At 60.0% G+C, this 25,524-nt stretch overlaps 4 protein-coding genes and 1 pseudogene across 4 annotated transcripts, besides 1 other annotated feature; all 5 read right to left on the bottom strand.

Moving 5' to 3' along the window:
- Window positions 1-4,282: 4,282 nt before the first annotated feature.
- On the bottom strand, window positions 4,283-6,769 carry LMJF_12_1140 (n-ethylmaleimide reductase-like protein; the record flags this gene model as incomplete). The annotated part of the gene is made up of 1 exon (XM_001681671.1): window positions 4,283-6,769. One exon carries the CDS (start codon window positions 6,767-6,769, stop codon window positions 4,283-4,285), a length of 2,487 nt encoding a protein of 828 aa, XP_001681723.1.
- A 4,334-nt stretch (window positions 6,770-11,103) lies between these two features.
- On the bottom strand, window positions 11,104-12,261 carry LMJF_12_1130 (putative NADH:flavin oxidoreductase/NADH oxidase; the record flags this gene model as incomplete). Its single annotated transcript, XM_001681670.1, has 1 exon — window positions 11,104-12,261. The coding sequence occupies one exon, from the start codon at window positions 12,259-12,261 to the stop codon at window positions 11,104-11,106; it is 1,158 nt and encodes a 385-aa protein (XP_001681722.1).
- A 694-nt stretch (window positions 12,262-12,955) lies between these two features.
- Window positions 12,956-13,804, bottom strand: LMJF_12_1125 (annotated as a pseudogene).
- Window positions 12,956-13,804: a sequence feature.
- A 2,919-nt stretch (window positions 13,805-16,723) lies between these two features.
- LMJF_12_1120 (conserved hypothetical protein) lies at window positions 16,724-20,584 on the bottom strand (the record flags this gene model as incomplete). Its single annotated transcript, XM_001681669.1, has 1 exon — window positions 16,724-20,584. One exon carries the CDS (start codon window positions 20,582-20,584, stop codon window positions 16,724-16,726), a length of 3,861 nt encoding a protein of 1,286 aa, XP_001681721.1.
- Window positions 20,585-23,284: 2,700 nt separating this feature from the next.
- Window positions 23,285-25,486, bottom strand: LMJF_12_1110 (hypothetical protein; the record flags this gene model as incomplete). The annotated part of the gene is made up of 1 exon (XM_001681668.1): window positions 23,285-25,486. One exon carries the CDS (start codon window positions 25,484-25,486, stop codon window positions 23,285-23,287), a length of 2,202 nt encoding a protein of 733 aa, XP_001681720.1.
- Between the last annotated feature and the right edge of the window lie 38 nt (window positions 25,487-25,524).

Below are 25,524 nucleotides of genomic sequence, written 5' to 3'. Positions count from 1 at the left end.
TTTTGCAAGATAGAAGGACGGAGAGCGGGCCAAGAAGGTGTTGTTGAGGATGACGCACAGCCTCTCTCTCTCTCTCCCCCCCCGTCTACAACCTCTGGCTCTGAAAGGGAGCAGCGGAGTCGACAACGAAACAACCGTGAGAAGAGCGCCTGCACACGGTCGTATCTCCCACCCGCTCTGAAGCTCTGGCCGTGCGTCGGTATGGGTACAATCTAAGAATGTCGACGAGAGAGAGAGAGAGAAGGATGTGTGTGCGTGGTACGCTTTCACGTTTTGGTTATCGTTTTTTGTGTGTGTGGGCGGGAGGGGCGCGTCTCTACCTGCGCCTACGCTATGATATTGCCTCTCTGCAACGTCACACTCGAGAGCGCGGCGGGCGTCGGGACTTCCACGTTGTGAGCGGGTGCGGAGGCGCACGTCGGCGATGGACGCCGTGAGAGACTGGAAGAACACCGACAACGAAAAGGCTGGGAGGATCAGTGTAGTTGGGGGAGGTGGGGGGGGAGTACGGAAAGGGAAAAGTTGGCGAGGGGGCCCATTGTGTGCGAGCATTGTGCCCATCCTCCGACCCTTAGTGCACTGCTTCAGAAAGCGGTCTCGTCTCCGCGCACGTGGAGAGGAATCACCATAGAAGGGGAGGGGAGCACGCCAGCACCACAGCGATACGCATCCGCTCCGCATCAAAGGAGGCATATGGCCACCCTCCTCTTCCCGCCGCTGTGTGCCGTGCTCCTCCGATGCACGCAGCGTGCGCTTGTGGGTGTCTCTCCCGGATACAGACAGAAAGCAGAGACAATGGCAGCGTCTTGTTTTTTCGCCTGCTTTCCCATCTCCGCGGCAGGCGTGTGCCTGAGGGGGCGCCTTGCCCTTCGCTACCTCGTCCCCCACACCCGCCTTTTCGTGCTCTTGCCGTACACACGCCTTCCCTGTTCCTGGTGCGTCCGCATGGATGTATATGCATGTGTACCGGTGCACCTTCTCTCGCATGTGCGCATGACGCCTTACCCGCTATCCGAGTCTGCTTGCCCCAAGCCACAACACGGTACCCACCAAGCATCGTACTCGTCTTTGCTTCCTGAAGTGTATGTGCGTGTGTGAGAGAGAGAGCGCGCGCGACACGCTCCGCCACACTGGGAGACGCAGCAAAAAAGATGCCAGACGGCTTGAGCACGCACACACGAGTGAGCGCAGCCAAGACCACGCTCAGATGGGACAACAAGGGAAGTGATAAAGCCAAGAGACGCCTCCTGTGCTGCGAAACACGCGTAGCATGCCGGACACGCACACCCATATAGGAAGGCGCCTGATGAAAACGGCTTCGTCGGGGTCGTTCGACATATCTCCTTCGCAGCAATGGCTGGCCTCTTTTTAGCTGCTGTGGTTGTTGATGCTGCCCCTCAGTTCCGCTTGGGCCCCTGTTTGTGTGCCCCCCCCCTCACCCCACCCCTCCTCCTCCTCCTCCGACGCTTACGCCTACATCGTCACCGTATCCGTGTAGCAGGGAGGGAGTGTGTTGCCTGCCATCTTGCTGCTTGTCTCTCTCTCTCGTCGTTCGTTTCGCATTCGTCTGTCTCTGTCTGTGTGCGTGTGTGTCGACCACTGCCGTTCTCTCCATCTTTGGCACGTCCTCACACACCGTTGAGTGGCTCTGGGGGAGGTGGGGGGTGCCAAGGAGAAGAAACGTCAGGAAGCAGTGAAACACGGAAGGTGACGAGGCGTGGGCCGCATGTCCTGAACGGGCAACAGCGGACGCAAGCGTGCGTGCGTGAGGGATTCACAATGATGAGTATTTCGAACAAAAAAAAAGTGCGCGAGGGAAGGAGGGGGTACCAAGAGTGCAGAAGCAGTGCCCCCCCACACACACAAAAAAAATAAATAAATAAAATAAAACCGATACGAAAAGAGAAGGCCAAGCTGAGGGAGAAGGCAGAGACACCGAGGCGGGCGGACGGAGAGCTTGACGCAACGCTCACTGGCAGACAGACCGCCACCTACGCGCAAGCATTCACAAAAACAGCGTGAACCGTGCAAACCCAACAAAAAGTCGAGGCGCTACTTTGCTGTCGAGGCACAAGGCGCGGTGCGTCCCAAGCAGCGGATTATCACATAGAACGGGGAGGGATGGGAGACGGTCCGGCGGCTTCAGCGGGCAAGGGGGTCAGCTACAAGGAACAAAATCATAATACCCGTGATATATATATATATATATATATATATGCTTAGGGAGGGGAAAGGCAAGAAGGGAGCAGCACACGCGCACACAAACCTATGTGCATGCATATGTATGTGTGTGCAGGCGCCATATTCACGCACGCACGTGTGGCAAGGAGACACGAGACCGCAAAACACAAAGACACGCAACAGGGTAGCAGGGCAACAGGGCCCGAACGACAAGAGAGAAGCGAGCAACCAGAAACCGCGGGGCGGGAGAGAGTGCAGGCGTGTGTGTGCTTTTGAGAGAAAAGAAGAGAGAGAGAGAGGGGATGTGGTTAGATAAGAAGAGTCACCACACACGCGGCGCACCGCTAAAAGGGGGGAGGGGATGTACCAAAAAAGAACGCGAAAGGAGAGCGCAGCCTTTCCTCCCCTCCCCTCCCGTGCGCCGTGGCCGGCAACACTTTCTTTCGGTTTCTTGTGGACATGGGGGTGGGGGAGGGGGCGAGCTCGTGACATCTGCCTGGCATGCCGCTCATCCGATGCTGGCGGGGCAAGACATGCGGAAGACATGCAGCAATAAGACATGGGCGAGGCGGCCGAATCGACAACAACAGCAAAAAAGAAAAAAGAGGGAAGAGGCAGATGTACAAACACGGAAACGGAAACACGGGAAAAATACTCAGTAGAACCACGAAACGTCGATGAAGTGCTCCGATATGTGGCGGCGCATGCAGGCAAGTGCACGATCCCACGAGGGGTCCGATACGCACTCGCATGGGCAGCATCAGCTGCAGATGCGCCCCCTCCACCCACCCACACACACACACACACACACACTCACCACCCCGGGTGTCGACCTTCTTTCTGCTGCGCTTGTTTCCGTGATTTGGTTGATGCTCGGGAATGCACGAAAGAAGAAGCGGAGGTAGTCTCATCAGTCGCGGAGGGCATTGTTAGTGCGGAGCAGCAAAGACGAGGTGCGAGGGAAAAGGAGACGTTATGCATGTACGCACGTGTGCGCCAACGGCGCATCGACCTCCGTCCCCGCTGTGTGCGCAGTGTGCTGCGTTACATAACGCCGTCGCTGCATAGACAAAGAACAGCCATCGCCGGGGGAAAAGGAGAGGAAGCAAACACGCCGGTGCACGCGCGCGCGTCCTTCACTCCAAACACGCCACATGTCGCGCACGTCGGCCCATACACCGACCCACGCCCGCTTCTCGCTCTCTTGCGACACCTGCACAAGGGGAGCAAGGCGTGTAAACGGAACCGACACGGAGCACCCGCAGGTGAGGAGGAGAAGGGGCAGCCAAGCGCACACGCGTGCGCGCGACAGCTGAGCACGCACAAAGAAAAGTTCAGAAGAAACCAGAAAACCGAAGCGAGATGACTTGTGCGTATATGAGTGTGTATATGTGCGTGGCGCAGCACGCACATGTTAAAGAAGTGTGAGTGGGCCGGCAGAGAGAGAGAGAAAGAGACAGAAATAGAGAGAAGGAGGGGCAGAGCCCCGTGCAGCCAAACAGAGACGCAGAGATTCAGAAATACAACAAGCGAAGCGAGGCTAGGAAGATGGACGTGGCAAGCTAAACTAAACAACAACAAAAAAAAAGAATGTCGCGGGGCAAGAGGAGGAGACGCACGCGGCACAGCTGCCAATATGCACGCCGACCAGTATTGTTACAACAACATGCGCGCACATTGCAGAAAAAGAAAAGGCAGCAGCGGTGGATCCAGCGATAGGCGGGGAGGAAGAGAGCTATGCAGCGGGAGAGGGGGGGGCATCCGTCTGGTGAGCTTCTGCGTACACAGCGCTTGTCCACGTATGTGTGGATCAAGGAGTGTGTGAGGGGAGGCAAGTGCTTCAACACAGTAAACGGAGAGCACAACATCGCAAGACTTTGTCTGCACGGCGTCGCGCCCCCTAGACGGTTTACCTCGACACTACCGCAGCCCCACGCACTCGCGTCGGCTCGCGCAACTGTCACCATACACCTAAACCTGAGAGACGTGGTCGGATTCCGCGCTGGCCGCACGGGCAGGAATGCAGGCGCGCCTGCCCTCGGTGCCTTGAGCGGAGGGGGTTGACGGGGTTCCTCGGGTAGTCGACGTGGCCGCCCTGTGATCAGTATACAATAGGCGCTTTGAGGCTCCCCTTAGCGTTCATCGCAACAGGGGTGCAGTGTTTCGACACCGCAGGGGCGCAGTGGGCTCTGTTCACCGCTGACTGGCGCGCTTGCTCCGCCCGCGCCTCCTTCCGTAGCTCCGCCAACGGCGGGTAGCAGTCGTAGCCGTCGCTGCTATGCGTGAAGAGAGTGTGCATGTCCGGCTCGGCGGGCGCAAATCCGTGGATGGCTCGGTTCATGATGTCCGGGTTCGCGATCGCACTGAGTGTGATGCACACACCCTGCACGGCATCCGCCACCACACGCTTCTCTGCCTCGGCCAGGCTGATGTTGTCGTCGCACATGACAACACCGCCAAAGCAGTGCAGGACCTTTTTCAGGATGGAGGCAGGCACTGGCCCGTGGTAGTAACCGTCACTGCCGCTCGCCACGGTAATGTAAGCGATCTTGCGCTCCGCCATGTGCGTCGCAACAGTTTCTGCCACCACGTCTTGATCGGTGTCCTTCATCCCCTTCGAGAGATCCGTTGGGGATACGCGTACGCCAACCCGCCGTCGGCCGATGGCCGCGGCCACTGCGTCCACAATTTCATCCAACAATCGGCAGCGGCCCGCAGGCGAGCCGCCGTAGTCGTCGTCGCGGGTGTTGCTGCACTTGCGCAGGAACTGATCAATCAGATAGCCACCACCGGCGTGGATCTCGACGCCGTCAAAACCGGCCACCATCGCGTTCTTAGCCGCCGCTACGTACAGCTTCACAATCCATTTGAGCTTCTCCGCACTCAGCCTCACCACCTCGGCGGGATATGGCTGTTCGTTTCCGTCTGCGGCGAAGGCGGCCGGGCAGCGGTAGTCGGCCGAGATGCCCTGCGTCGTGGGGCCCACAGCCCGCTTTTCTTTGCCGTTGGTAATGTTGCACGGCAGCGTTGCCCGACCTCCGTGGTGTAGCTGGCAGTACATGAGGCCTCCCTCCTGATGTACGGCATCCGTGATCTTGCGCCAGGCCTGCACCTGTGCCTTCGTCGAGATGGCCGCACCCCGAACGTACGTGTTGTAACAGGGTTGTACCTCGCACGGCTCGCTGATAATCAGACCGTAACTGGCGCGGCGTGCGTAGTAGGCTTCCATCATGGCGGTTGGGCACTGCTGCGCATCGCACCGCTGGCGAGGCATTGGGCCCATGACAAGACGGTTCTTCATTGTCGTCGCACCGAGCAGCAGCGGCTGTGATACCGCAAAGTATGAACGCTCCTTCGCCGGCATCGTCATGGAGGTGGAGCGCTGACACGACAAGCGACGGCTGCTGTCCCCTCCAGAGCGGGTCTTCGTGCCGGCCACAACACGCGGATCGGAGAAGCTGTGCGGCTCGCAGACGGGATAGTCAATGTACCCCTTGCTGCCCCGGGTAAAGAAGGTCGACGTATCGGCGCCGTTGAGCGCGGTGTTTGTGAGCACGCGCCAGACGAGGTCAGGGTTCGAGACAGCTTGCTCGCCAAAGAGCACGGCGTCGACGGTGCCGTCCGCGATTGCCTGCTCCGCCATGTCCGTCGACGTGTACCCCTGACCCGCCAGAACAGTCCCGCTGAAGGAGCGGCGCACCCACACCTCTGCGTTTCCCGGCACGTTGGCCCTCGAGTCCCCGCGGACGATGTCCACAAAGGCGATGCTGCGAGCGTCGAGTTGCTGGCACACGTACGCGGTGAGCGCCTCGGGGTGGCTGTCCTTTTCGCCATTGAATGTGTCGAGCGGCGTCAGACGCACGCCAACACGACCCGGCTCGATTGCCGCTGCAACGGCGTCGACCACCTCCAGGAGAAAGCGAGACCGGTTCTCCATGCTGCCGCCGTACTCGTCCGTGCGCAGGTTTGCCGCATCCCGCAGGAAAGAGTCCAGCAGGTAGCCACCGCCGGCGTGGATTTCCACCGCGTCAAAGCCGGCAGCCATTGCGTTGCGAGCTGCGCGGGTGAAGGACTTCACCGCGGCGCCGATCTCGGCCGACGTCATAGCATGGATGCGCTGCGGGTAGGCCTGCGCCTTGCCGTCGCGGCTCCACTGCGCAATGCACTGCTGAGCCTCCGGTGGAATACCCACCGAGGACGGACCTATCGGCACCAAGCCGTCCGATGTGAGGTTGGCCGGTGTCGTAGCGCGGCCTGCGTGGTAAATCTGAGCCGCGATCAGCCCACCACGTGCGTGGACGGCCTCCGTGATGGTGCGCCACGCTTCCACCTGCTCCGCCGAGTACAGGCCGGGCTCATACGCGAAGCCGGAGTAGTCGCGCTGAACCATGATAGCCTCCGTGATAATCATCCCCATCGAGGCGCGAGAGCCGTAGTATTCCGTCATGATGGCAGTCGGCACGTGGTTGTCATCGGCGCGGCACCGCGTCAGCGGTGACATCACCATGCGGTTCTTCATGGTCGGCTGGCCCACGCGGCACGGCCGGAAAAGGTGCGTGTACACGGGGTGGTTTCCTGCCGAGGACATGGGTGCAACGGTAGAGTGTGAGGAAGGACACACAAATTGTGCAGGCGTGTACGTCGGTTGAGCTCTGTCCAACCGAATCTGAGCTGCAGGCGGAGAAAGTGCGCCAACAGGGAAAGGGAGGCGAGCGGGTCAACGTGCGCGTGTTGGCAATGGCACTCTTTTCGGTCTTTGGAAGCGCAGACGTCGATGCTGTCAATGGTGGAGAGATGACACGACACACACAACACACAAACGAGGCGAAGGGGGGGGGGGTAGCGGTGGCGGTAGCGCGACAACGGAATTCAGACAGACCAGCCGCGATGGGCTGATCAAGATGCGCACAGACGGCGAGAGAAAAAATGCAAGAGATGAAGAAACGAAGCGAAAGAGGGACGCACAGCGCGTGTTGGACAGGATCTCGCAACAGCGGCAGTGAAGCACTCAGCGATAGATACAGGTAACGTGGGCTTGTTGTGAGAGAACGGGGCGGGAGGGGAACGGTGACCGTGTTGCGGTGCTAAATAGCCTGGAGAAAGAGAGAAGAAGCTCAACGCGTTGATGTTGTTGCTTGTTTGTTTGCGTGTGTGCCGCCGCTTGTACGTGCCTGCGTGTCGTCGCGTGGTGCGCGCAGCCGCGCCAGAAATAAATGCAGCGGGCAACACACAAGGTACAAACAAGAACAACACCAAGGAAGAATAGAAGAGCACGCAGAAAAGGAGCGCGATGCACGTGCCAGCCTTCACCGTGCGAGATCCGGCGCAGGAGCAGGAGATGGATGTCCAACCACTCGTACAATGTGGGCGAGTAACGGATGAGGGGATGGGGAGTGGGCAGGATGACAGGGAGGCGAGGAAAGGGAGATGTGGAGAGAATGAGAGAGAGAGAGAGGGAGGTCAGGTCAATGAAGATGGGCGAACAGAGGGGGGGGAGGTACTACCGAGGACGAAAAAAAAAGGGAAGTGACCAGCGCGACGGCGACAGCGACAGGGCGTGCACCAGGAGGGAGAAGCGACCAGCGGGAACAGAACAAGAAAGAGACTCACAAAGGACAACCCCGGAGGACGCGGTTGAAGATGCCGACCTCTATCAAACGCGTGTGGGGCAGAGAAGGAAGGAATCAGACACGTCGGCGCACGATGCAATCCACGACCGCTGACGCTGGCCTGCCTCGGTCCCTCTTTCTCTATTTCGTTCTTGGCCTTCTCCTTTTTGGCCGGGGGCCCTTCTACGCGTCCGAGACAGGACTCGCAACGGGCGATAGGGGCGGTATGATAGGCTGGGTGGTGGTGGTGGTGGCGGAGAGGTCTTGCGTGAAAGGGAAGATAACAGGGGAGAAGAGAACCATCAGACACGTCGCAAACACGCGCCCGAAAAAAAGGGAGGGGAGAAAGGATAAACTCAATGACGAAGAAGACGGATACGTATAGATTTACGCGCTGCACCCTCCGGTATGGTTATCGTTCTCCCTGTGTGTGTCTGTGTGGCAAAGAAGAAGGGCGAACGGGGAGACGAAAGAAAAATGGGAACGAGGACGAGGGGCGAGAGCGCGAGCGGGGTAGAGCGATGCTTCGGCGGTGTCACTGTGGGTGATGGTCAAGTGGTGGTGAGGAGGACGCTCGGTGGGTGGGTGTGTACGGCGATCTAGTGGCAGTATCGTTGGCGTGACGGTGAGATAATGTCTTGTGTTCTTGACCCGAATTGTTCAGAAGCCACGACCACCGAGCGTTGTTTCATTCCCGTAAAGTGCAGGAGAACGTAGAAAGAGAAGGCGAGAAAGGTGAAGTCGAACGTTTCGCTAAAGGTGACATCGCCCTGTGCGTAACGCAGCATGGAGCTGCAATCGCATTGTCAGTGCACACGTCCGCAGCGGAACAAGGTCGAACGCGAGAGAGAGAGGGAGAGAGCGCGAGAGCGATGAGCAACAAGGCAAGCTGACGCCGCTGATGGACCCCCGAATCGGCATCACGCAAGTTTGAAGGAATCGCATGTCTGTCTGTGTCTGTGTGTGTGTGTGCGCGTGGTGTCGACGACAAAAAAAAATCATGGCGAGTGACGGGGGAAGGGACCACTCTCACCTGCACGTGTACACGTGCGTATCTTCTCACTCTACGTTTTTCTTTCGCTCTAAGAAGGTGTGCTCGTCTCGTTACCCTTTACGCGGAAACCACCTGCATCAGCATTTGCCAGTCGCACGTCTGCCTTTCCGTGCACGCGCAATCCAGCGGAACAGATGAGAAGCACAAAGCCCAGCATCAGAAGTACAACCGGAAACGATAAAAAGAGAAGAGCGCCACTCATGTGTGTGTGAAGGGCGCGGAGGAGAGTACGGCCTCTGCAGGCAAACGCGACCATCTCACGCAGCGGATGTGCACCGTGCACCACTGTGCAATGATGCGGCCACGACCGCGGCGACCTTCTGGTGATCACTCGTTTGCTCGGTTGGGGCTTCTTCGCCACGACTTTTTTCTGATCCCCTGCGGCACGCGAGCGAACGGAAGGAGAGGGATGGGGAGGGGTGGGGGGTTGTCGTCGGCGTCGCTGTACCGTACCACCCCCGGCCCTCATTGTTTGCTTTGCCCTGTAAGGATCGCGGCTTCTGGCCAGTACTTGCTTTCCTGTGACGCCCACTCCACAATCCTCTTTCGAGAAAGGAAGTGAGCGGCAGAGCAGAGCACCCCGCCGCGCGGAGACAAGAGGGAAGCATTCACAGACGGCAACAGAGAGAGAAACACGCGCAAGCAAGGATTGCTAAGCACGCCTACAGGGAAGCATGCATGTGCACCAAGGACGTGCTGACAGCGGCAGGTTCAAGCTTCCCTCATCACCTCATCATTACCCTCGACGGCCCTTTATGGTGTTTTTTCTTTTGCTGTCAGGCGTCTGTGCGGCGCGCGTCCGTGAACGCTGTTTTCTCTCCGAATTCCCGCGACGCTTCTACCACCACCAACTCAGAAAATGTACACCGACACACAACCACAGTTCGTCTACGTGGAGTGCACTGCAGCTCTTTCAACGAAGCAAGCAAGCAAGCCAGCACCGCTTGGCGTCACTCAGCTCATTGCCGTGCGACTACACAGACAGCGCAGGCAGCGTCCAGGGCCATACGCTCAACAGCACCGCAACGCACCGGACGCGAAACAAACAGCGAGTGCACGCGGACACATGTTCCAGCGCCGACACGATACATAGTGAGCTGGTCCAAACACGCGGTCATGGTTGCAACGCCTTCCGGCGCATCGCCAGCCCAGACCTGTCCGCCGACACCAAGAGGCCGCCGCCGTACCGGAAAGTAGGCTGCGAGCTGCTTCGCTTCGTTGCAGAGTGTCGGTGCTGGGTTCTGACACACCGCGCGGTGGAGAAGCATGCCATCCTCAGGGGGAGAGGGGAGGGGGGGGGCAACACACAGAAAAAAGAGAAGAGGAGGACCGAAAAGAAAATGCGTTGATGACAAAGTCTACGAGGCACACGTCTGTGCTCAATAGTGATGCGCGTCATCACCGCCCGCAGCGAGCAGGCGCATGGCGAACGGACACCGTCATCTTAAAAGGCATCACGAGGGGAATCCAGTCGGCGAGGGGTGCACGTAGAAATCTGTGCGCGCGTGGCGGTCGTCCCTCTCGGTAGCGCCGGCTGAGGTTGTCCATCGAAAACGGAAAGCGAGTTTCCGTCTGTGATTGTTTCCGCGACGCGTGTGACCTTCTCTGCATCTGCCAGGAGCCGGCGCCCCTACAAGCGAAGCCCCATGGCGAGAAACTGCAGCATGGGCGAACGGTTTGGCGATGGAAAAGACGCAGCACCAGCACAGAGAGTGCAATGCTGCGGGGGATAGGACAGCACATGGAATGTTCGTCTTTGGCACGTCACGACGGGGGCAACTTGGCCGGTTCCTTGCCGCCTGCTGCGCCGACCGCTCGTTCTCTGCTGGCCTTTCGAGGACAGCCATCAAGACGCATGCCCACTCCCCCACCCCCCCACACATGCACACGCACAACGGGAGATACTGCCGGTCACAGGCAAACAGGAGAGGACAAGGCGCACGAGAGAACGAGAGGAGAGAGAGGGGGGGCGGCGGTGGTGTGGTGTGGTGTGGTGTGTGGTGTGGCCGGACAGGAAAGGGCGAAAGAAAGAGCCGCCAGACGAGGACGACCGCGGGCCCTTCACCACTGTTGTTCGCTTCTCTCCCGTTTGCCGCGGAAGGATATACCGGAAGCGTCCGAAAACCCACTTCCGTCCATGGACGCCCTTCCCTGGCACATCACCAGACAACCCCCGCCCATCCACCCATGGATCTCTTCTCACTTGTGCCACGTAGTGGCCGCCGTGGAAAATTGAGCTTTATGTGAACCGAAGCTCCACTATTGCTGTGGCGGCGCCTCCTGCGCCCCCGACGGGGAAGCGGGCAGGCAAGAAGAGCACTCCATGAACGGATAGTCGTTGTAGCCTGCCTCGCCAGTCGTGTAGAACGTCGCAAAATCAGGCTTGTTCAGCGGCGCGCCAGCGACCGCCCGTGCAATCAAGTCAGGGTTTGCAAGCGTCTTTGTGCCAAACACAACAGCATCGGCAGCACCGCTCTCTACCGTGTTCGCCGCTTCCTCTATCTCGAAGCCCATGCCAGTGAACAACACGCCCTCGTACTCTTCGCGTGCCCACTTGTCCGCACCGCGCGCAGGGCTGAAGAAGTCACCGCGCACCACGTCCAGAAAGGCAATCCTGCGACAGTTCAGCTGCGAGCAGATGTACCGCGTCAACGCCTCCGGGTTCTCATCGCTTTGGTCGTTGAAGCTGTTGAGAGGCGAGATGCGGAGACCAACGCGCTCGCGGCCAACCGCCTCGATCACAGCATCCAACACCTCGAACAGGAAACGGCACCGGTTCTCGATGCTGCCGCCGTACTCATCCGTGCGCTGGTTCGAACTTGTCTTGAGGAACTGGTCAACCAGGTACCCGTTCGCGCCGTGCACCTCTACACCGTCGAACCCGGCCGCGATCGCGTTGCGAGCAGCAGCCGCGTACAGCTTCACGTAGCTCGCGATCTCCTCCGCAGCCATCGCATGCGGCACAGGGTACGGCTGCGTCTTGCCGTTCCGCGCGAAGGAACCGGCGCACTTGTGGCCGGTGATGGCGACCGCAGATGGCGCAACGATGCGCACGTCCTCGTCCACGTTCGAGGGAACTGTGGAGCGGCCACCATTGTGGATCTGGCAGAAGATGATGCCGCCCTTATCGTGCACTGCATCCGTCACCTTCTTCCAGCCGTCCACCTGCTCCTTGCCGTAGATGCCACCCTCGTGCGCAAAGGTAGAGTAACCTTTGTGAATCTGCGTTGCCTCCGTGAGAATGAGACCCATGGAGGCGCGGTCTGAGTAGTGCTTCACCATCGCGGCGGTGGGTACGTGGTTGTCGTCAGCGCGGCAGCGCGTCAGCGGAGCCATAACGAAGCGGTTCGACATCCACCGACCGCCGACCAGGAGCGGCTTCAGCATCGCATCGATCGACTTGGAAGCAGCGGACATGGTGTGCACTTTCCTCTGTCCAATTGCCAACGTGAGAGCGAGAGAGGACGAGTAAGGTCAAGTGGGAGAGCGAGAGCCACATGAAAGCCCTTCAGCGAGTAGGCACATTCGCCACCACCGAGATGACGCCTGGAGGAACGGGGGGGGAGGAGGGGAGCGGGGGGCTCTGTATGCGTGTGTGAGGGTGCGGCCGCACCGCGTACACCGCGGACCTACCGGCAGGAATAGAGGGTCTACTCATCAAGCGCAGACACACACACACATATATATAGATATGTGTGTTCTGCTTGTATGCTGACGAACGGGCGGGGCCGCCTATTCTTCGAGCACAAATGGTTACACGGGCACAGGAGGTATAAAGGGGGAGGGGGAGGGGGCGTGCTCTGCAGACACGGGCAGTAGAAATAGCGAGAACGAGAGAAGGGGCCGCCCATGATGTCGCTTGAGGGGGGGGGGCGGGGACTTTGCATAAAGGGAATGAAAACGACAAGGCGTACTCACACGCAGAACAAGGCAAGCGCTTGGACTGGGCGAAGGAGAGCACGCTCGACCCCCGTCCCCGCGCCCTCTCCCTCGCTGCACTGTCATGTCCCCGAGAACAGCGCCGAAAGGTACATCCAACTGGCAAAGATCCAAGGGAAAACGTCTGCTCCCCGCCCCCGCTGGGAGAGAGGCACACGCCCTTGCTGGCGTGAGAAGGAGAGAGTCAGGATACGTCCTCGCCAAAATTTATCTCCTGAAGAGGAACGTACTTGTCATCGCCGAGGAAACGACGCGCCGCAGCAGCTCCCGTTGCATCGCTCATGGTACCGACGTACTCACGGATCAGGCGAAACTCGACCGTCGCGCCGGGCGCAGCAGCAACACCCGCCACGACGTACTCAAGCATCCGGGGCGCAGACTCGCGCGCCTCACGCATACACAAACGGACAGTCCTCCAGAGCTTCACCTCGTCCGGGATTGCGTTGTGACTCTCCCTCGTCACAGTCGTCATTGTCGTGATCGACAGCGTAGGTAGCACCTTCGGGTCGATATTGCGCGACATAACGCAGTGCGGTGCCGACACGACCCCGTCCATCGGCCGCGATCGATAAAGAGTCCACAAGCACCTGCGGCATCGACGCATGTTCGCTACAGCCGCACACGCGCTGCGCAAAGTTTTCGCCGCCCGCCGTGATGGCATCAGGCACTGTGGACACGCAGCCGCTAGGAATCAGCAGGGACACACGCATGCAGAAGATTCACTTCGCGCCATCCAGCACGTCAGCCTTCACCAGCTCCACCGTGCTGCCAGGAGACAGTCCTCCTCCGTGTTCTACGAGAGGAGCTGTGTAGTGCCCTCGATCTCGCTCGCGTGCGCGCGCAGCACCTTGGCGATGCCGCGTACCACTGCACTGTGCAGCTCCTGCCCACACGCGTGCATCACGTTTTGCACGCTCAACTTGAACCGCAAGCCCATCTCCTGCTGCGGCAATGCGTTCATGTCAGTGTGCAGCTCCCCCCCCCTCCCCCACCGACCACCAGCACCTAGCCCCCACCAGCGCCTCCACCACAACAATCAGGCACAGGCTGCGCTATGCTCAGCAACACTCACTCAAGAACAGCCAGGACAGACCTGACATGCGCGGTTCTCTAGTGCTCCTGGGACGACAGCCTGGGGCACTGATGAATGTGACGGCGCCCCGCGATGAGCTCACCCTTAGCAACGGAGTAATCTGCCAAGACAGGGAAGTCAGCCATGACCAGTGATCTTGGGTTGGGAAAGGGAAAGTGCCAAGAGAGAGAGATGGAAGAGGCAAAGTGGAGACTCGGTAACGGGGAAGGCACCGAGCGGGGTACTCACGGACGCGAAGACGCGCAGAGAAGGAGAGAGGCAAGAGGAGCGGCACCACACATCAGCACAGCAATCAAGCACACGCAGTGCTTCCTCAGGAGCTGAAGGCCACTTAAGGATGATCGTTCGACGGTCGGCCGCAAGAGAGTCAAACCACAGAGAAGAGGAGGCGTGGCATGAAAAACAAACAAAAGACGGTATGGGTGGCGGTGGGTCATACAAGTGCGCACGCTGCGCAGCTATCTCGAAACAGTATGAGTGCCGTGCGTGTTTCTGTGCCTGGGATGGAGATCAAGAGACGGCGCCGTGGAATGACGGCGAGAGCGAGGCGAAGAAAAACGGAGAAACGGAGAGTGAAGGGGGGGGGGCGCGTGTGCACGGCAGAAAAAGCATATTTGGATGGGGAGTAGCAGAGGCGTTGCACACCACTACCCAAACCGTCGCTACGCAGCTGATGCCTTCCTACTCACAGCTCTACATGTGTGTGCATCACCACGGCAAATCATGGCCCTACCGCTGTTGCACTGACAACGGTCGCACATCCCCTGATGCCGCCCAGCATGTAGGGCCCCCGTCACCTTATCCCCTACTCTTCCTCGCATGACATCGCCATGACATCGGGAGTGAAGAGAAAGATAGAGAGGAGTTGGGGCTGAGAAAGGCAGGCGACAAATGGGGCATTGAGAAACAGCAAAGAGAGCGAGCTTTGACCAGGTCGTCGTTGACGAAACAAAACAAAACAAAACAATGTTTCCGAGTAGGTACAGCCGCTGTTATAAGTCCTCTAAAAGAGGTACGTAAGGCATTGGCTATGACTTTCAGCGCCACGTGCAATCAACTCTCTACGACAAAGACACACTCACACACAGACAGATATAGACAGACAACTAACCGCACCGGCAGCATCAGCTATGCACAAAACACGCCGCGGTGAATGCGGCACACGCACGCTACCCACCCATCACCCCCCCCACCTCCCTGCCTTCAAGAGGATCGTTGGCGCAACGATGGCGGAGAGGGCGGCGTTCTTTTTCTTGCCTTGCCGTCCCCCACCACAGTAGAGTGACGGCGCAGATCACAACAATGACCAAAAACAGGACTGGGCATCACCGGAAACAAAAACAAAAGGAGCGAATGATGGCACAGGCCCCTCCCCCTCCTGATGTGTACGGCGCCAGACGATATCGAGCTCGGAGACCACGTGTGCACCGGTGTACCCCTCCCCTCTCCCTCTCTCTCTTCGCTTCGTGCCTCTCTAGCACCATTACAGCAGCTCGTGGCCCCGGTACGCCCTGCATCCCGCGAGTCCCCTTCACCATGCCCGCCAGCCCACAGCTGCCATAGAGAGGACGCACACGCCCTGCGTGGGCACGAGCAAGAGAGGAAGACGGGGAGAGAGAGAGAGATGGGTACTACACAGTGGCAGAGAGCCGCTGCACGATAACAACAACAAGCGAGGGAAGAAGAGAAGTACAAGCGGGGCTGCGTTCAGTCGTCCATGCTGCACGCCAAGTGGAGCACGTATGGCTCGGTAGACCAACGTCACTTGAACATCCAGCACATCAAACTAACAACAACGAAAAGGTGTGCCGGAAAGGAGAAGACATGCTGCTCGGTTACTTGCCGAGATGAAACCACATGTTCTATGCTACTTCGCTATATCGACCATGACTTTGCCTGTGCACATTTTCGTCAAGCCTGCGTTTGTGTGGGTGTGAGTGTACGCTTGGAATTCGCGGTATATATCTGCCTCTACGTGTGTGTGTGTGTGTGTGTCCGTACGTCAGCCTCTGTGCGGGGTGCTCTTCGTTGCATCCGCTCACCTCCACACCCCCCTCCCTTCCCTTCCCCCGCTTTCCGTTCTTTGCTGTCGTGCTGCAGCGGAAGGCCGGTGCCGCCTGCCGCCGCAGCACCAGGAGGAAGAGGAGGACACGAGGACATGCGGAGTGGACGACCACACGGCAAGAGAGCAGTGCACAGACACGCACGCAAACACCAGTAGGGGGGTGTGAGGGAGAGCACACAGGTAGAGGCAACGAAGAAGAGTGTAAGAGGAGGGGGTTGGGGCGGCGACGGTGGTGGTGGCTTCGCACACAAGGAAAAGGAGAAGGGACGCAGTTCAATACACACACACACACACACACACACAGAGAGAGAGAGAAAAAAAAATGAGCGCGCGCCATGGCAGCGACAAGTGCCTCGTCGTTAAAGGCGCTTCTCTAGAAGGGTAATGTAGGGGAGGGGGAGGGGAGAGGGGAGGGGGAGGGGAGAGGGGAGTCTAGAAAATGGGCAGATTTGCTTTTCCAGTGGGAATGCATGCCGTGTACCTGGGTGTGGGAGAGAAATTTTAGGGAACGGGGGGAGGGGGGGGAGTTGTGGGCGTGAGTAACAAAAGGGTAGGGGAACCGAGAGTAAGATAAAAAATGAGAAGGCACGTCTCCACACGTTTGCACCACACACATGCGGATGCAAAGCTGCCGACACGCTCACAGGCGAGTGCTTGCCGGGGGCTGGCGAAGCGTCACGCGTTCCATCAGGGCCCGCCCACCATTTGCACCGCAAACACCGCGTTGCCCTCGTGTGGCAGAGAGAAAGCAACAGACCCCTTCCGCACACGCGCTCACCTGCCTAGGAGCGAACGATGATCTGGTAGATCTCACATCCGCGCAGCACCTGCACCAGGAAGTTGTGGTGCTCGCAGAGAACGTCGATGTACTTCTGCAACGCCGGGCTCGTGGTGAGCTGATCCTGCGGCACGTCTGGAAACTCGGCAAACGTCTCCTCCTGGATCTGCATGGCGCGGTTCGACAAAACCTCCCGCAGGTGCGACAGGGAGTGCAGGGAGTGGCCGGCCACGTCGAGAATCATATCGCCGGCCTGCAGCTGCAGGTCCTCCTCCTCCGCTTTGGGCAGTGGCCGGGCCACGCTAACCACCTCGAGGTTTTTGTTGATTGAGCAGCCGACGATGCCCTCGACGGCGAGCACGGCGCTCGGTGGGTAGTCCATGTCATCCGGCGAGAACGTCATGTAGTGGAACGGCTTCGCCTGACGTGTCGTGCTCACGCGGCGGCGGCGCAGATCCTCATCGTCGTCGTCGCCGACCTCCGGCGTGCGGGCCAGCAAGTCCTTCAGGCGCGCTGTGAAAAGCTCGACGATGACCTCGAAGGCGTCCTGCTCATCCGACAGAACTGTCTTGCGGTAAAAGTGCTCCTCGTTGATCATACTCAGCAGCTGCTCGCGATCGTTCAGCCGGCGCTCCAGCTGGTGGCGGTTCAAAGCCACCATATCATCCACAATGCCTTCGCGGGCGTCAATCTCCGCCCCTTCGATGGCCACGCGATCCGCCGCCTCGCGTTTGACGACGTCCTCATGCCGGTACAGCGCGCGGCGGCGGCGCTCATCGGCGGCGATCTGCCGCCGTTGCGCTACCTCGTCTGCTTGCAGGTCGCTCAGAAGCGCCTTCAGCGTGAACGATGCGTACGACGGCACACGGTGGCCGTCCTTGAACTTCGGCGCCGGCGAACGGGAGAGCAGGTCTAGCAGCGCCTCCATCGCTTGCGAGCGGATAATCGCGCGCGCCGCCACCTCGTCCGCCTCCACGTCTACCAGGGCCGCCTCCAACTCCTGTTTTCTCGGGTACGGGGCGCCGCGGCGGGCAAGAGCCTCCCCCTCGCGTGCCCGACGCACCGCCTGCTTTCGCTGCTCGGCAAGTGCTGGGTTCATGGCGTCGTTGAGGTCACGTCGGGCCTGCGCCTCCTGCGCACCGATCTGCTTGCGCCGCTCGGCCTCGCTGGCTTGTAAGCCGAAAAGCACGAGCGTCCGACGGTGGCTGCCCATCAACACGTGCAGCTGGCGCGCTGCACTCACCTCCATCGCTGCCCGCTCCACGCGCTCCTCCTCCTCCAGGTTCGCCAGCGAAGTTGCTAGCGTCGCCTTCACGTTCAAGCGTACCTCCCTGCCGACCGTCTGCCGGTCCTTCGCCTCGGCGAGCTGGATGCGGTCACGGAGGTACTCCTCCTCCTGCTCCAGCTGAGCCATGTTGTCTGCGAGCTGGTGGCGCAGTTCCGCGGCCATGCGCCTGCGACGCTTTACCATAAAGTCCTCTGGGGCGCAGACGCGATCGTAGTCGTCGCGGCGAGCGCCCATGCCGTAGTCGTCCTCGAAGCCTTCCCCGATCTCGCTCACGTCACTGTTGGTGTACTGCGGGCCATGGCTTGAGCGGCGGCACGGCGCTGGGACTGTGCGAGACGCCCGGCGTGATGTCGCCGCAGAGGGGCGACGGCCATTTGCGGCACTTGGTTTCATCAACATGGGCGCACCCCTGCTGCAGGTGAGCGCGGCGGCGCCGTCGTGCATGCGGTCGTACAAGTCGCGCATGTCGTAGAAACGCTGAAGGAAGCGGAATGGGCAGCCGTTCATGCGCCGTTCCACCCCGTCACGCTCGATCTTGGCACGATCATAGCGTATCTCCGCCGTCACGCGCAAGCCGGGGCGGTCAACTACAATGTTAGTGATGGCCACGAGGCGACGTGGCAGCTTCATCGTGAGGCAGACGTCGATCTGCGCGTTGAAGCGGACTTCCGCCTCGTAGGCAGGGTAGACACGGCTCCACTCCTCCCCAAAAATGTAGCGGTCCACGATGGCGACACCGAGGTCCACGTCGTCAGGGCGAGGCGTCGCTGCCGGATCGGCTGCCAGCGCCCACTCTGGTGACATCACGCATCCCTGGTGACCCATCAAAAAATAGCTGCTGCCCCCGCCGTTCTGCGGCGGCATCACCATCAGCTGGCCGTTCATCGGGTGCACGCTACTACGGTGCGGGCTTACCAAGGACGAGTTCACCTCTGACACGTCGTGGGAGCCGCCGATGCGTGCATTCATTTCTTCGTTCTTCAACTCGTACTCGCGACGCAGCCGCGCAGCCTCCTCGCGTTCACGCTCCGCTTCACTATGGAGGGCCTCGACTTTCACCAAGCGACCCTCAATCTCGAGCAGGCGCGCCACCTCCGCCTCAGACATCTCTCCTCCCGCGGCCGAGCGTGCACGGTGGCGCGACAGGCTCCTCTCGGCAGACGCCGTAGCGGCCTTTAACTTCGCCTCCTCGGCCAAGTAGACCTGGTGCGCTGCATCCTTGTGGAGGTGCTCCATGAAGTGAAGGCGGTCGTGCTGCAGCAGCTGCATGCTGCGCAGGAAGGCGTCCTGCCCGAGCTTCGTGTGCGACACGGGGCTTCGTGGGCTGACGCTCGAGTTGCGGTCTTTAGTGTCGGTGCAGGGGGAGACGTACCGGCGGAACGCCGACGCGGAGGTAGTGCTGGAAGTGGCGCTATGCGTGCTGCGCGCACTGCGCGGGGTGCCGTGGCGACGCACATGGATGTCTTCATGCATAGCGATAGCGGCACCGTTGAGATGCGAGGACCGAGACGACGCAGAGGCGCGGGAATGGCTGCGGCAAGTGTGCGGGCGACTGTGCGGGCGGGCCACCTCCACCGTGGCAAACTCGCGCTCCGCCGGGTCGACGAGCCGACGGTGCGCAGATGAGTGCAACCGGCTGTGAGACGCTGATGTCACTGCCGAAGTATCGCGCTTCTTCTCGGAGCTGTGATGGCGGCGCTGTGGCCCCTGCAGCTTCTCAGAGTCGGGCTGGTTCGGTGTTCTGGCGGCAGTGGAGCGGCCAGGCGCCACGCGCTGCTGCAAGGAGCGGATCGACTGCGATGGCGTCGACAGGGAAGCCGTGTCGTCGTTGTCGCGGCGAGATGGCAAGCGGGAGCTGCGCGGCGTGAGCTCGACAGTATGCACCGACGAGCGCGTTGCCGCATCGTCGCTCTCGCGGCGGCACGGGAGGCGGGAGCTGCGCGGGGTCGATACTTCCGTCTGTGCAGTGCTGCCTCGAGTGTTGGTGCGGTGCGTGCTGTCTCTGCGCTCAGAACGTTCACTGATGGGGATCGACGCTGAACGGTGGCTGTTTAAGATCGGCGAACCGTGGCTGTTGTATCTGTTCAGAATCGTAGTAGTTGACGTGTTGCGCGACGCGTCGCCCTGCAAGCGCATCGGAAACGGTGGCACAAACACCTCCTCCGCGTTGTGGGCCAGCAGCACCTCCACAGTACGGTCGCAATCCTCCAGCGAGGTGAAGCGCATCGCTAGTGTCTCCCACATCGTTGGGTTATCGCGACGGGAGTGGTTGCTGCTGTGAATGGACGAGCCTCTGTGGTTGCTGGCGTCAGAGCCGAGCTGGAGGTCGATTGAGACGGCGGCATTATCGAAGAGGAAGCTGGTGCCGCGCATGAGCGTGATGACGCTCTTGTGGCGATAAAACTGGATGAGTGGTGTGCTGCACACGCCAACAAAGAAGAACTCATTCGTCGCGGGGTCGCGCACCGCGGTGGCAGGGCTTCTTGTTGCCTTGAACACCGTCAGCGTTGTCTTGGTGATGGTAAGGCTGCCGGAGAAGGAAGTGCGACTCTCATCCGGCGCAAACTCCATCGCCATCGTGAAGGGCGCGGGTGACGTCATCTTCGCGAGAAGGTAAGCGGCAGGAACCTAGAAAAAATTTTTTCGTGTATGCGAGGGTCGACACCGGATGTGAACAATGAGAAGGACGAGAACACAGGAAACTCTTCGTCGGGAAAAGGACGGGCGCAGACACGCGCGCGCGCGAGCACGGGAGAGGAGCAAGCCAACAAACCCCCTTCAATGAAACGGAACCACCGCCGCCCTCTTGTCTGTGAGTATTTGCGTGTCCTTGTGCTCGTTGCCGGTGCGTCTCTCTTTCCTCTATCGCTCACGTGTGTGTGTGTGTGTGTGTAGAGGAGCGACCAGGCCAAGAAGTGGGCAGTCGAAGGCGTTGGCAAGCGGGATTGGATGGGGGGGTGCTTCCCTTTCCAAGGCGACACTGCGGAGGGGGAGGAGGAGGACAATGAACAAGGTCGGAAGAACACCAACGAAAGCGGGCGGCGTGGCGCGCCTCCACGGTCTGACGTGCCCTCTTGTTTTTCCTTCGTTTGTATTCCGTTCGAGCCCGCACGGAGGGGGGAGGAGAGGGGAGGAGAGGCAGTGTCCCAGAGATCGAGAACGAGTACCCACAAACCACAACGGAGAAAACAGACAACAAAAAAGGGATGCCCTCCTCCCAAAGATGAAATTCAGAGAGAGAGAGAGAGAGACGCCTTCCTGCGGTGGGCCACGACCGTGGCTCCTGCTGAAATGCCGAAGAAGGTCCCGTAGCTCTAGTGCCTTACGCGGTAGCCCCGTGTTGAATGCTGGTGCCACGCCGCTGAGTTACGCGGATACAACAGGCAGTGGGCTGGCGTGTCAACAAAATACCCCCAGCCTACAAGACAGTGTGCAGTGTGTGCGTGCGTGTGCGTGTATGGAGGATCAGCGTATGCCGAAAGGAAGGAGGGAGAGGCCTGCAGAGCCAAACGTGCTGCGAAGACGAAAACACACACACACACACACACGAAATCGAAGTGAAGACTCACCGAGAGACTCTCGAGACACAACAGCGCGAGGAGAGCCAAGCGATGCGGCTGTGTAGGTGAAAAGGACGTCGAGAGCGAGAAAACAAAATTACGAAAGACGACGACTCGCTGGCACGCGCAGAGTCACCGCGAGAGATGGTGGCCACGTGCACAGAGATACGGCAGGAGGGTACTAGTTATGGACGGGCGTGGGGTCTTTGGAAAACGAAGAACGATGGAAACGGATGCGAGCAGAAGGGGAGAAAGCGTCCAGCAAAGAAGAGAATACACCCGGTGGGGGAGTGCTCAGGCAATGTCACTGCTGCTTGCCGTTGTTTTTGATTGCTCAGTGCGGGGTACAAAGTTCCTTGAGTGCTAGTTGACGTGCACACGAGGGCGAGGAGGAAGAGGATGAGGAGTGGGAGACGGCAGTGTAGAAGGCGCTCGCCACGGCAGCAGCCGCAAATACCACCGAGGAAACCCGCGAGAGTGATGGAGAGGAAGAGGGGGGAGGAGGAGGAGGAGGAGTGGGGATGGTTGGGCGGGGCGTGAACGATGATGACACTACGCCGCAGAGTGCCTGAAAAAAAGAGTCGCGCATACACCCACACACGCGAAAGACAGACGCGTTTTCATTCTGCTGCTTGTATAGATGTCTACTCCCGGCTGCGTTGAGGCAGCCACAAGGATATCCTCCGCCCCCCCCCATCCGGGAGAGACATAGGCTCTCCCTGCATGGTCACGCAGCACGTACATCCAACCGCCCTGCGCAGCGCTGCCTTTCGCGTGCACTTCCCGTTATTTTCGTTCGTTCTGCACGGCACGCTGGGCCACGTCACGCAAAGGCGTTCAGGTCACTCGGCGCCCGCGCTCGATTTGTCGACATCTCGTCGTACGTATGTGCGTGCAGATTCTTCGCCGACTTGTGCGCAGCTGTGTGACACCTCCATGAGCGCGCTACTCCACACAGATCTGCAACGCGGATAAATCGATGTCGCACCACTAAATGACAGCACCACAAGAAGAGCCTCCAAGCCAGTGAAAGAGAGAGAGAGAGAGCGCCAAGGGCGGTGCGGGGGAGTGCGACGTGGGAGAGCGCGCGCATGCAAGGAGCCAACTCGCCACGATGACGATGGCATCATCGCCGCCGCCGAAAACGAAACGGTGACACGTAAAAACATGAGATAAAAGACATACAGAAGAAAAAGAAAGAAAGGGCAGGAAGGGGGCAGGGAGGCCCCATGTGCGCGTGTGCATCGACCCTGTCAATCGATCGGCCACTTCGTCTCGTCTCTAGGAAGTGTTTCATGATTGCTGACTGTGGAGCACGGGGGTGCGCCTGTAGGGTCTGTATGCGACACTACTGCGCACGACACGCGGGTCAGGAGCGCTGACGGCCATATCGCCCTCCTTTTTCCATTGGCAGCCGTCATCATTGTTTGACTTCCATCGTACACACACACACACACACACACCTCCATCTGTTGCTCCCACCCACCCCACCTCGTACATGTGTGTCTATGCCCTCTCAGACCGAGAGGAGGTGCAGAGGATGCACATGTCGCCTCACTCTCGGTGCGCCGAGGAGCGCGTTCGGGCCTGCAGGTGATCAAGTCATAGCAGAACGAGAGGAGGGTGAGGAAGCGACCGAAGCACCTCGGTCAGTGACAGGAGCAGCAGTCGTAGTAGCGCTACGTGCAGGTTCGGAGTGCTATGAATCAGTCGCCGATCACGCATCAGCGTCCCCACAAGTTAGCACAGAGTGTACTCTTACCGGCTCATACATCGTCTCTGGCGATGGCGCAGACGAAGACGCCAATGAAGCACGTGTTCCTGTGCACGCACCAGAAGCGCCGGTGGTGCCACCCTTCTCTATCGAAGATGAGGTGGTGGTGGCCGACGGCGGCGGGCTCGATCGATCCACACCCGAAGCTCCGCAGAGAGGGCATTTCGATACTCCTGACGCGTAGCAGTCCTCACAGGCGCTGGGGTGAGTGCAGGTGAAGTATACATGTTGGTGCGCTCGGGGAGTAGAAGCGCTACAGCTGTACGGCTCCTTGCTCAGACGTGCTGTCATGACTGTCTGCGTCTTCTGATTGATGTCTTCCGCTACAGACGCTAGGAGGTAAACCTCCATGTCGCTCATCTCAGCCACCTCGGCAGGGTTTGGGGTGTAGCGGCCGCGAGGATTCTCGCTCTGCAGGAGGGGGCACTCATCTGGGATTCTATCCCGATGGGGTAAGTCGCCCCGGAGCCGATCATCACTGTTCGACTCCGGACAAGCGCTCTGCTTCACCGGGAACGGGTCGCCTGCACGTGATGTGTCGCGCCCAGACGCCGCCAACGGACCTGCCGCTGACGGCCCCAACGCCGCATTAGTGCTCCCAGCACCGTCGCCCTTGTCGGGGTGAGCTGACGCATCCCCGTCATCGGAAAAGGCTGGTGCGTGGTCATCATCGACTTCGTGCTGCAGTGTCGTCTCTGTGTCGCGGCACTGCCGGCATAATGCCTCCCTCTGGCTCAGCGCTGCCTCGAGGCGTTCGCCCTTGGTGCTGCTGCTGGTGGTCGTGGTAGTGGTGGTGCTGCTGGTGTGAAGGTCGCTGCGCTGGTGGTACACCCCTCGTGTTGCAGGGAACGTGGCATTGCTGCCTACAGGCACCCCCTCAGTCGAGAATGCACGGTCCGACTGCGAGTGCGTTCGCGTGCGTTCAGCAGCCGCGCCCCTCGATTTCCCCGAAAGCGCCGGCATGCGGCGTTGCAGCAACACGGCCTCGCGATACACGCGATCCTCGGCGGACTCGCCTGTGTCGCTGCCACACACCGGCTCGCGGTTCTGACCCGTGTACCCATCGCAACCCCGTGATCTACCTACTTTGCCGGCGCCTCCGGCTTCCTGCTTGGCGTCCAACGACAGGGCCTCAGCGGACGACGACTTCCACATACACTCACGTGAAACGAAACGGTTCCGCTGCGCCTGCGTCGACAAGCGGGATCCTGTCCCAGCGACAGACGCGCGCGCGCGTGTGTGTGTGCAGAACGACGTGAAGGAAGAAGAGGACAAGTGCGGGCTCGGCTGTGATGGGAGCGGCGGAGGCGGTGGCACTGGACCGCTAAACGTGTATGCACTCACGGGCACGCGGGCCCCGTGTGCGCGCCGCCACCGCGCATCAGCTGCAGCAGCCTCTTGACTGCAGCAGCTGTTACTACCGTTTATCTCCTCCGTGCGACCCGCGGCGTTGTTTCTGCCGCCTGCCTTGTCGCCTCCTCGGGCTGACGCACCGCGTCGCGCACAGACGTCGCGCCAACCACCAGGGATCGAATCAGCAAACAGCTCCTCATCCGTGAAAAGGGGAGCAGGGGAAGGTTCGGGGAAGAAGGGCGGGCATGCGGTGCCGGCCGCTCGCGCGAATCGATATGCAGCACCTGCTGCCGGTGCAGCCGGGTCCCATGACGGCGACGCCATCGAAGAAAACGGTGGTACCCCGCCCCCGCGGGCGCCTCGGCGCCTCGCGTCTGTGAGGGCCTCCTCGTAGTCGCCCTGGAGCGCTTTGAAAGCCTCCGCACCGTTTGGGTTTCGGTCCGGGTGAAAAAGCAGTGCCTTCCTGCGGTACGCCCGCTTAATGTCCGCCTCGGCGGCGCCGCGATCGAGACCGAGCGTGCGGTAGCAACGATCCGTCATGGTCTGGCTCACTTCGTCAGGAGTAAAAGAGAATGCACATATGCATGTGTCCCCTGTTCGTGTATCGGGCGGGCTCGTTGGTTGGGCGGGTAGGGGCGAGGGCAATCCGCACCCGCCTCTCCTTGAAGCGTGAGAGCGCTCAGCGACACACGATGTGCGGGCACCGCAGCTCCGTAGAGAAGGAGTGGGGAGAGAGAGAGAGAACAAGTGGGGGGGGGGGCATACCCAGAAAAGAAAAGGCACGCAGCACATGCGGGCACGACCCTGCACGAGCTGCACCGCGCGCATCA

The sequence above is a fragment of the Leishmania major genome, chromosome 12 (assembly GCF_000002725.2).
Source record: "Leishmania major strain Friedlin complete genome, chromosome 12".
NCBI classification, from domain to species: domain Eukaryota; phylum Euglenozoa; class Kinetoplastea; order Trypanosomatida; family Trypanosomatidae; genus Leishmania; species Leishmania major.
Note: the sequence above shows the minus strand (reverse complement) of the source record. Positions and strands in the feature narration are given on the sequence as shown.